We start from the raw sequence: 12303 nt of genomic DNA on the forward strand, positions 1-12303 counted from the left end.
CTCCATTGTGATGATTCATTTCAGTGCTTATCCGACAAACACCCAGAATTACTGTCACTGGAACCTATTGAGTTGTTTCATAAAATTTTACCAGAGACATACCTCGAGCATCTCTCTTCAATGACGTGCCTATATGCAGCTCAAAAGGGCAAAATTGTGTCGATTTTCGAAGAGAAGTAGCCACTTTCCTTATTCGCAAAAATCCACGAACATCTTCGAGGCCAGGACCACGATTTGAAATCCCAGGGTCTATGAGGAAAACTGATGGTCATTTTCTGATTGAAGCAGGACAAGGAAGGTGTGCATTTTGCCAAAAAAATGCTCGCCTACAATGTCGCGAGTGTGCAAGAAATATGCATTTACACTGCTTCCCAGCTTTCCATGGCTTATCACCAGTTTAGGACATTCTGTGTGTGTGTGTATTTTTTTTTTTTCATTTTCAAATGTGTAAACTACATATATTTAAAATTTGGTATTGCTACATTTTCAATAAAATAAACCCTTTTCTCCTTGAGTAAAATTTCACAAGGATGTTTCTCATTTTTATACAATTATGTTATCCTATTATGTATTTGTATTAGTATTTTGTATTTTGAAGGTTGTATTGTTGTCTGACTCTCTGTAAGCTTATATGTAATATTTCTGTACATTTACTATGCTAATATATAAATGGAAACCATGCTGGTCCAGTTGAATTATAATTAGAAAACTCTGTAATAATACTTCACATGAAACGCCAATGTTCCCAATTGGGAACACTCCAGTTTACATATAGAGAAAATAAAAAATAACAATTTTTTTGAATAATTCTCTTTAATGTACACCAAAGAGACACAAATTACTGATAAACTCATTAATTTCAAATCCAAAGACAATTCGGCGTGTAAAAGGTTAAACTCACAGACTTAATAAAAGTGATCAAAGCTGAAGATTATTTTTTTTAATGAACCAACGTAAGCAATAAAAAATACAATTTACAGATTTTGCACATAAACCAATCATATTCATACACACATGCATACTAATGTACAGGCACAAGAAAATTAATTTTTCAAATAGAAAAAACACCCCCCCCCAAAAAAAATGAAAGATATGATACTCCCTGAAGACTATATGCTAATGATATTCATATACACAAGAACTTATGAGATGAATAAGTGTGGAAAATGTAAGTATTGCTTTCTACAGTACAAACATACACTTTTGTGCAGGAATGTATTTGTACTTCAGACAAAAACTTAAAACTCTTCTTGATTATGTCTTTCATTATGCATCACCGATAAACCACTAACATATTGCCTACAAGTTATTTTCCTTTCGTAAGAAATTAATTCAATTTGACACTAACAGAGAATTGTGTTCACATTTTACCACCAAACACTATTTACATTCGCACTATTTGAACTGTACAAATTTAAAATGACCCTGTGCCCTTTTTGGAAGAGAATTAGGACTTAAAGTTGTCTTTTTCTCGCCGAATGTAACCCATAGTTGCCACAGGGTCTGTCTGGCCAGCATGCTCCTGCACAGTTGCTTCATGAACTCTCATAAATGGATTGAACTTCTTTTCCTCACCTGAAATAAGTTCCAGATTATATTATTCCGAAAGGCCATATACACAAGCTAACCTAAATGGCTCATTCCCTACATATCTACTCTTAAGGTTACATTAGGCATGTAGACAAGAGAGTAACTGATGCAAGTTCCAGAACAATCTACTCTAGTTGTCTAGTTTTCAGCTAGTCAGTTCCAGAAAACTGGAATGAATTCTTTTCTGGCAGTTGATGTACGTTGAGACCTTTAGTGTTTGTACATTTGTATGTTCCTATCTAAATATAATTAAGGAATTTTTATCTTCTACAATGCCCATAAACGTTTAAAATAGTTACATTCATGAACTGAAAATTTTAAAGCTCTAATTAATTTCAACAGTTTAATTTATTTTATCTCGAATGTGATTTCCAGTCACACTCATGTTCTTTACAGGTTTGCAAATTTTATTATGTAGACCCTGAGGCACCTCCAATTCATAACAGGCACTACACTCGTCATCCAGCCTACTCTATCATGAAGCAGTTCCCATTGGTCAAGTGAGGTGTAAGTCCAAGAGAGAGAGAGTAGAAAATGATGGAAGATACTTGATTGTACTTGGCCACATGACTGTCCTCCTTGGAGAGAGACTCAACTATTCCAACAACTGGAGTGAATACTTATTCCAGTACTCCCCTCCTCCTCCTCAAGTCATTTACAAATGGACAATATCCTGCTTCATCCAGGGGTGCCCACAGGGGGGGATTATGGCGCAGGTTGTGCCATCGACATTTTTGGGGGGATTTTTTCCCTTCAAATAATATAAAATTTAACATTTATATCTTTTCCCAACATACCATATCTACACGTGTATAGTGCGTGTGCGTGTTTAATGCGCACTCTGGTTTTGGATGGGTGAAAGTAACAAAAAATTATATCTCGTATAAAATGCACAGTACAATCCAGTTTCAAGAAATGGCTTTCTTAGTTGTAGATTGTAAATCTCTTGCTATGCTGATCAATAGTGAATGACGTCATACCTATTCAATTGCTCATTCCATCTTTTTCGAAATATATACTTTTTCTTTCCATGACTAATGTAACATTTATACGATGCACATTCAGGACCTTCCAAATAGCAGTTAGCAGCACAAGATTTCTTCCATTAAGGAATTTACACACTCCATGTATGTCATATTATTTGGCCAGTAATACATTTCAATTTTTTATTATCTTTTTCCTTATGTTTTCTTTCATCCAAAGTACCATAAAAATCAGAACGTTCCTTCATTTTTTTGATGAATTTTTTTCAACCGCATTTCGCATTAGTGTTGTTATCTTGTATGGAATACTGTTTCCATATTCAGAAACTGCAGGATTCAAGCTTTACAATGATATATTATATAACATGATAGGGTTCTGTAAACATGAAAAATCAATGTAAGTGTCCCAAAATCATGGAATGACCCCGTATGGTTTTATGTTGGCTGTCTGAATTATTCCATGCGTAATACGCACCACAGTTTTTGGGGGCAAAATTTTGAGAAAAAGTGTGCATTATCCATGAGTAAATACGGTATATGTAAAAAATTTTACACCTTAAATGCACCATATTTAATCCATTAGATGAAGAGAATAAAGTGTTTAAGAGTATTATCGAAGGTGGGGGGTGGAGAAATATCCAACTCTTACACATTAGGCCTTAATTGACACACGGGTTCTGGGGGGGGATTCTGAATTAAACTTTTGGGGGGGGGCAGTATCTAACTCTTATATCTCAGATTATGGCAGTTATTTTAGTTAGAGAGGGATTGAGCATTAAATTGATGGGGGTATCCAATTCTTGCATATTACTATTGTCTTACACTGTTGCGGAAATTTTGGTGTGGAGACTTGAGAATTAATTTTTTGGAGGAGGCAATATTCACTCTTCAATATTAACAGTAAGTCTAAAATTGGCATGCAAATTTTGGTGGTAGGATTGAGTATTAAATTTAAAGGGGGAGATAGAAAGCTCTTGATAGTGTTAAATCTTAGATTGTTAAGGGATTTCTGTAGTGGAGAGAGAGAGTTCGAAAATTACATTTTGAAGACTGTATTTAGCAATATGGTATCCACACGTTTTCGACGCCGAAAGTGCGAAAAGAGTAAATATTGCGGGATCCTAAGAAAGTATTCACACCCTATTAAATTAATATTCTTGAAAGCCTGCAAAGCAATGGATGTAAAAAAAAAATTGCTCGCAATTATGTGTGGTTACGATGCATGTTTGGTGCTTTCACGAGGTGAATGTGAAGTTTTTATACTATAGCTGCATTACAAGAAAAGTGATATTCTCGATATAATGAACGATTTTAGGGATGGCCTTGAGTGATGGGCACCCCTGTTTATGGAGGAAGGGCTGATCAAGAATAGTATTCAGTAAAGCTAAGAAAAAAGTTACTTTCGGTAACTTCGTAATTAAATACTTTGTGGGGATTACGATATGGTTTGAGGGTGCAAGTGATATGATTTGGGGGGGATGCATGACATGATTTGGGGGGGGGGATGTGCCACTGGCCTTGGTGGCAATGAGCACCCCTGGCTTCATATTATTTGCATGTTTACTCCACCAATGTAGTCGCCACTTGTGCCTGCAGTGCTTGAAAATTTGAACACATTCCAAGATGCGCAAACATAAGATTTACCAATCCCAATATTATAACAATAATGTAAAATGTTATGACAATTCAATATAAAATGAAAAACATTGCATGAATGATTCATCAATAGTGTATGTAAGCATGTAACTGTTATTTATTATTTCTCCTGTTGTTTATGGTTGTAACAAGCATAAAAACACAGTTTTTTGTGACATTTCTGGAGAACACACACTCCCTTCATCAGACTTTTCTCTTTCCTTTTTCTTTTAGTATGTAACTGTGATGCCTTGAAAGGAACAAAAATTATGAAGTTTAACTGATACAGTACTGATGTTAAAATTGTTATAATACCAATAAGTGATACTTAGGTACACCACTGTTCAGAATCAGTGGTACACTTTTCAACTTATCCAAGTCCTTAGTTTATTTGTGTCCAAGGACTACCGTGTGTGTGCAAATAACAGTACATGGTAATATAGAACATGTCAATACATTATAATACAATACTACATTAATACATCAAAATCAAAAAACAAGCATAACATGAGAGATATAAAACAGTACAGCTTACTACTAGGTGACACTAATTATACAGATTGCTTTGATATTTAAATTTACAAGAAGAATATATGATTATACTATGTTATATACATTTGTCTTATGTAACAGTCGCTTCCATGTATTCAGCTATAGAATAAAAAACATGCTTCAGAAGCATGTACCACTTTAGCCAAACAGAAATTTTTATACTCTTCTCATGGTGTAGTATTTCAGTGTTCCTGCCTTCATTTTATCGTGGGCAATGAGGATTTTACAATTTATTTCCACATATTTGCTTTTAACCCTAAAATGTCAGGTTGTGACATATTGTGACAGCAGGTATTTGCGCCAATGCTGGCTTGTGACATATTGTCACAAGGAGCTTTTTCTTGTAGTATTTGACTTTTTGGACATACACGTCTCGGATAATGTTTGGATATACATGTTTTGAGTTCTGCATGAGTCTTGAGGTATGTAATTAGCAATTAGTAAGGTTTAATTTCATTTAATAATTATTTTTTAATAATTTTAATAATTAATTTTTGTTAGGTTTGATTTCTCTTGCTTTACATTTGAAAATATTCTTTCTCAGAAATTATCTGCAATATGTGTGCAATTTTTTCCACAATAACGAAAAACATATCAGACAATATGTAGATACCGTTTTGTACCTCTTTGTCCTGGCGTTGCTAGTGTGGGGGTCAGATAAATTTCAAATTTCATAAAAAAAAAGCAAGTTTTTTCTTCTTTTACCCGATAGCAGAAAATTTGGTTTTTATAGCATAGTCTCACAGCCCTATGTGTACTGAACAAAATGAGGTATAATTTGTAACTCTAGTGTTCTTAGTTCCAGAGGTATAAAATTTTATTTAAAAACATGCGGAAGTTTAAAATTCGAGCTGAAAACGCCTCCATCATTGGCAAGTTTACTGGCAAAACATGCTCCGTCGTCTAAGGGTTAAAGTGGAACCCTGAGCATACATTACACATTCAGAATTTATGCAACCATGTTAAAAATGCATAAATGCTTACACAACAGAAACAATATTGTGTTTGCTAAATTGGTAAATAAATAATCAGCATGATAGAAAAGTACTTACCAATAGTGGAAGGTATTGTTGGTTGTTCTTTGCCACGTTTAGCCTGTGCCCATGCCATTTTGTCGTGAGTATCTTGATTGCTTGGCTCCACGTTAAGTGCAAATTTCAGGTTCTGAACTGTGTATTCGTGGCCACAGAATACTCCCTGGAAGTAAAAAATAAGATGCAAACAAACTGGCACTAATGCTTCATACTTGTTACTACAATTATTCATTCATATTATTAAGTTTGTATATTCTACAATTATCCACATTAAGGCATTCAACCTACAGCAGTAATAAAAAGCAAGTACCTGTATAGTTTCCATAACTAGTTATATTTTGTTCAATTAAAGCCCGAATCACACGGAACTGGATTTCCAGTAGGAATGCCCTAGTTGGCGCTAGTAGCTACCCATTTGCTAATTTTTGCCTCACACGATACATGTTACTGTACTTGTCGATAGACTTTTGTTCCCATAAGACATTGCACAAAGCAGGGAATCTGTAAAGATGGACAAGCAATTTCAAGAATGTTGTAGGACTGCTTTGTGCTTTTATTAAAAATATTAAAAAAGAAAAGTATGGACTAGAGATTGGCTCGAAAAAAATATGGTAATCAATGCGTACCGTACAAGCTTTTTAATTAACTCAGGTATGCATATTCATACATGAGATTCGCAGGATTTATTCACATATTAAAAATCAAACATTTAATTTAATACACTTGCGATAATAAGGATATGCATTTAAGGCTAATCATATTTGTCACGTACACATCTCATCGCTTTGCATAAATATCTAAATATTAATGAACTGAACACGAATGCACTGCACGTCATCTCTTTCCTTTTTTTTTTTTATCAAGAAACTAACAAAAACAGCCAACACTCGGAAACCACAGACAAGACAAAAAAACTCCCCTTTGCAAACTCACAGATTATCTTCACATGGCCAAACTTTGCTCTGACTGACTGTTTCACAGAATCCAATTGAGGAAAGCCAGTAGCAATTAGAACATGTCCTATTTCTCCAAACCAGTCAAGCAATCAGCCAGGCAGCTATCACATCCAGCCAGGTAGCCAGTTCGACCTTAAGACTGGATCACATGGAGCTGGATGTCCTAGTTGCAGAGTTAGACTGGCTACCAGGCTGGAAATGATGGCTGATACACTGGTTTTGTGGAATAGATCATGTTCTTTTTTTTTATTCTTGTAGTAAGAAATAAGGTACATACATTCTTGCTTATTAATACAGTCAACTCTCGATTCTACGACCCCGGGTATAATGACCCTCTCGAAGCAATGACCCTTTTCCTGGGAACCGTGAAACATTTAGAAAAAAGTTGAAAAATTTAAGGAAATCGGCCCAAAAATATGTTGTTTTTTCCCACTCATTCCCTTCACGAGCGCTCTACACCCCACAATTGGGTCTGAACTAAAAATAGACACCACCACACCATTCCTGAGTGATATTCAATGGCGCTTGACTTCTGCCCTCCCCTCCCTCAAGTGCAACAATGTTACCCTGCACCCGATAGCCGCTACCCAACATGCCAGGCTTGCTCTTGGATACGCGAGAAGAGAAGATCGAATGTACTGGGATGTTATTTTAAATCGACCTTGACTTGTTTCCTTGTCCTAAGAGATGCTGAAAACTCATGGGGAAGGGGGAGGGGGGAGGGAGCAGCCCGAAATGACTGCTGGACTTGCAGTCTTTGCCAATGTGTATGGCAGGTCAAGCTCTTTCATCGATAAATAAACCACCTTGAGAGATAAGTTCGCAGGAATGTTCCAAAATACAGACGCGTGGCACCTGGAAGTCTAGCCCATCTGTCCAGCTCTGACCTAGAATTCAGCAGGTTCCTGTGAGTGAGCAACTATTGGCCTTGTAGCCGACAACTTCCGGTAACCGCTTTCATTCAAAACGTTCCCTGTAACACTTCATAAAGAAGCGAAACTGTTAGAAGCAAAACCACATAGGCCAACTAAAGATCGTCATCTCGCTTAATCCGTTGTCATCCAGGTTTCCACAAAAGTTTACTTCGATCTTAACAGTTTCCCACTTCATACATTTTCCTAATTGTGTCGATCTCATAATATTTGCCAAAGTATTCCGTTGGCTGACAGACTTCTCCCTCTTTTCCTGTCAGCAAACGTGGGGGAGGGGCAAAGTCGATTGTTTTAGCCATGATTTTCTTGCTCGTGTGTGCACACGGGCTGATTACAGGCGAGGGTGGAAGTGGACCCACCCCTCTTCCTTTCCTTTGATGTCTAAAATGGGGCAACCAGTTCTGGATATATTCTTAAAACGAACAAAAAAAAACATAGAACAAGTAAAAAAAAAGTGACCCCCCTTTCCCCAGCTCATTCTCTGCCACTGGTGTGCAATGCAATGTTGATAATTGCAGAATTCAGGTCCTTTTTTTTTTTTTTGCATAGGAAATATTGCCCGTATTATTGTCTGTTGCATGGTAAAACGTAAAGCAAGGGTCATTTCTTTCTTCTTTACACTGCTGTTAAAAGTTTTGTCTTTGACAGTTGCGTTATCTTTAAAATGCCGGGATTTTTCTCTTCCGCCACCTGTTGCTCGAACTTCCAGCCGGTCTCCTTGTTTTTACGCTGCAGCTGGTGCCAGTGTTTTGTCTAACGTCTGCAAAGCTCTTGCTTGCCGATAACAGCAATTACTCATCCCGTGCGAAGGAAAAATTAATTCGCATCCGCTTTTCTTCAGAACCATTTATGTGAAAAAAAAAAGTGCTCAATGTAGGAATGGTCACTGAGACCGATTAAAAAGACTTTTGGAGGAGCGGATGTTTGACATCGAGAATACTCCTAAATCCAACATCAACATAACAGTCGATTAACGTGAGAGTAAATAATGATCTACCATTTTGATATGTGAAAATGCGCAGGTTTCATAAAGCTTGTTTTGAGTTCGTTTTATACTGATGGGCTAATCGGGACTAAATATACAGTTTAAAGTGAAATCCAATTCAAAACCCGAATGATTACACAGGCCTGCTGATTTAAACTTTCTGATCATTGCATAATGCCCAAATAGTGATGATTTTTTATATCTCAGGCATGCTGAATCCAGAACTAAAGTCAGTTTTTCTTCATCACATCAGGTTTCCTTGCAAAATCGAAATTAATATATAAGGCTCTCACGCACATACAGCATTAATACACTCTATTATCACATGCAAGGAATGCTTTTTTCTTGTTATTTTTACTCATCTGAAGACTCCTGTATTACACTGTTATATTGATAAGAATAATATAAAAATGAGTAATGTATTGTGTAAACAGGTTTGAAGAAAAACACTATATTAAAAGCATCTGTAAACACTGCTTTGCACTTACTGTTCTAGAATGGCAAGTCCACGGTTTCAATTTTATTATATCTTGACTTATTTTTTTTAAAAAAACTTCTTTGCATTGCTTTTTGCTTGTGAGCTGTAGTTGAATTGTCTCTTGAATAACCAGCAGTAATCGGCCAGCATGTTCTTGTTCCATTTCCCTTGATACCTGCATTTCCCTTAGATCCTGGCGAGTCTTTCTCCTTGCTCTTCGCTCAGCACTAATAGGTTCTTGGGGAAATAGTCCAGATGTGAATGTAACGTCCACCTTTAAGCTCATATTGCAGCGTAAATCTTGGAAAGAAACAACCATTCTGTCCATCATTTGTTTGTAGGAAGGAAGCTAAGAGGAAGAAGAAGGGATTATCTACGAAGTAAAATGTAAAGAATGTCAGAGTGTGTACATAGGAGAAACGAAAAAAAGGCTGAAAGACAGGTTGAAACAACATAGGGATGATGTACGACTTAAGAGAGAGAGAAATGCAATATTTAAACACACGAGAGAAACAGGACATGACATAGAGTGGGATGAGGCTAAGCAGATAGGAAGGGAGAAGAGAATGCTAGTGAGAAAATGGAAGGAAGCCAAGGAAATAGAGAAGAAAGGCGAAGAAGACACAATGAACTGGAATGGGGGACTGAAGTTAAACAAGGAATGGAAGAAGATGTTGGAAAGAGTGGAAAGGACAAGAGAAAAAGAGGAGAGGAGAAGGAAGAAAAATGAAGGGAAAAGAGCGTGAGATTAAAAAGTCCAACCACATTCTATATGGAAGTGTTTAGCCTTTTAGGTGAAAGTAAAGTTGGAAAGTGAAAGTCATCTGCTAGAAAGTTCCAAACAACTTTCTAAATAGTCTGGAGGGAGTAATGTTTGTGTATATATATTACCCTTCTTGTTGTATCTGGTTACTTTTGTACTTGATACAGAGTCTGAAGAAGACCTTGCTAGAAGGTTGAAACGTTACGTTAGTTTATGTTTTATAATAAAATAAATTACTGCCTTGGTCAGCATATTTAGTTTTTCATAATCATGGAAACAAGGCTTAAGGGTGTTGAAGATTGGCTGCTTCTTGAGATCGTTCAAAAACGTGAGCACTATGTCCGCGAGGAACAATGGCAGCATTTTGTGTTTTTTTAATTTTCCTCCCAGGCCAAAGTGACCGCGATAGTCTCGGATTTCTAAAAAAAAATGATCACTTCTTGAGGGGGGAGGTGTATAAGCTATGGGGAATATTTACTGACATTGTTGACGGGGAAGGATTTGTGGGAGTAGTGGTATTAGCTTTGGAGCTCTGGATGTTTCCTTTTTTCGTTTGGGAGTTTCTAGACCACCTACAAACTGGATAATCAGGATGTAGAGCCTTGGATCTGGTTATTGGAGGGGAAGCGGTGGGGGGAATAATAGCGAAGGCTAAGGATATAATCTGGTTGAGAGAGTGGTCTAGATCCTCGTGAAGACTAACTTGGGATTTGTCCATGCCAATTTTAGGGAGGGGGGATTTTATGCACTTTTTTACAAGAAATAAAGATAGCGAGCGGAAGAGAAAATTTATGAAGGGGGGGGGGGTTGTATTTGATGAAGTGTATTATCGAAAAAGAAGAATTTCTAAGGTTGCTGCTGTGTGGACTGGAATTAAATTATGGAATTTGGGTGGCGTGAAAAAAAATTATGCATCTCCACCATGTAGCGTGATGTCGGGTATGGTACGGGATCGAGTCACGCCGGGATGTAGCTCAGTTAAGTAAGTTAGGTTTAGTTTGGGTCTCACTGAACCACCTCTACCCTGAATGGTGCGGATGATGGATGTTGGGAGCATTAGTCGTTGAATGCCTGATGTTCTGGCCCTCGGCTTCTGGCGTCTGCGATGGTTGGATGGAAGGAGACAGGTACCCTGGAGATAGTGGGAGACGATTGAGAGATTACTGACCTAGATACTGACGGCGATTAGAGGCAGCTGGAGATTCAGCAGCTTAGTCGTCAGAGCACTAATTCTCCGGACTTGGGCTGGCTTTTGACTTCTGGTTCTCCGTAGTCCGGACTGCTACTCGTACTGCACGCTTGTTGCGATCTCTCAGAGTGGTCTCATCGATTGAGTTGCTAATGATGTGGAGATCGATTTATCATCTCCAGGGGTTATCATACATTGGAATTTCGTCATGACGTGGTGGACTTTGCACCTCCAACTGGTCACCTGGGGTATCCCTTGGTGCTGGTGGAAATTTATAGATGAGGTGCACTCAACGCTGGTGAGGGCCGTTGCCTTGCTGACTGTGCAGAGCTGAGTGGAAAATTCTTGTAGCTCAACACTGCATCCGGTAGAAGTTGGTGAATGAACATTCAACAGGCAAGCTTCAGAACGATGCTTTAATAAAATACATATTTCGACTTTCATGCTCCCAATTCCTTCATCAATATATACAGCAGAACCTCAATTTTATGTTTTCCAGGGGACCAAGTTGAAAAAACTTAAAATGCAGGAAAATGTAAAATCGAGGTAAATTTTATAACATATTGATGTGTTAGGATCATCATGGGAACGTAAAATCAGGGAGGGAAATCAGGTGGAGAATTCAAACTTCTGTCACTTGGTGGCACAGCTGGTTGTAGGTTGCATCATCCACCTAACTGTGGTGGTGTTGCTTCAATTTTCCACAGATTCCTTCTTATCTTCAAATTTGATCTCAAGTTCAAGGAATTTCCCCCTGCTTTTGGCATCATGTGCTCAGCAAAGAAGACTGCCTACATCATGAAGAGCAACCTAGACATGACTTGGTATACTTAGCATGTGCTACCATCATCATCCACCCATACACTTGATTGCAATGCTAAGTTGCTAACCAAAGCAGTTTCTTATGATATAAAACACTTTGCAAGTAACGTTTCAACTCTATCAGGGTCTTCCTCAGACTAAGAACTAAAATTTTGTCTGAGGAAGACCCTGATACAGAGTTGAAACGTTACTTGTAAAGTGTTTTTATATAATAAACTGCCTTGGTCATCAACTTAAGTGTTTTTAATATGGAAACAGGGCTTAATTATATTAACACTTGATTAGCAATTACACCAAAACTGCATTGCCGCTTAAAAAAAAATAAAGTACTTTTTTTTTTTTCTGAAAGGGAATTTTTATGGTATCTTTGCCCACCTTTGGCAA

General features: G+C 37.4%; 1 protein-coding gene across 6 annotated transcripts in view; it reads right to left on the bottom strand.

Moving 5' to 3' along the window:
* Positions 1-925: 925 nt before the first annotated feature.
* Positions 926-12303, bottom strand: part of tzn (hydroxyacylglutathione hydrolase tenzing norgay) — a 66066-nt gene continuing 54688 nt past the window's right edge. For all 6 annotated transcript variants that reach the window (XM_083144024.1, XM_083144028.1, XM_083144026.1 and 3 more), the window contains 2 exons: positions 5813-5957; positions 926-1575 (listed from right to left, as the gene is read on the bottom strand). In XM_083144024.1, coding sequence (XP_083000150.1) covers positions 1448-1575; positions 5813-5957 — 273 coding nt within the window. In that variant the 3' untranslated portion in view covers positions 926-1447. The remainder of the gene's footprint in view (positions 1576-5812; positions 5958-12303) is intronic.

Source organism: Lepisma saccharinum, chromosome 22 (genome assembly GCF_977018435.1).
Source record: "Lepisma saccharinum chromosome 22, izLepSacc3.1, whole genome shotgun sequence".
NCBI classification, from domain to species: domain Eukaryota; kingdom Metazoa; phylum Arthropoda; class Insecta; order Zygentoma; family Lepismatidae; genus Lepisma; species Lepisma saccharinum.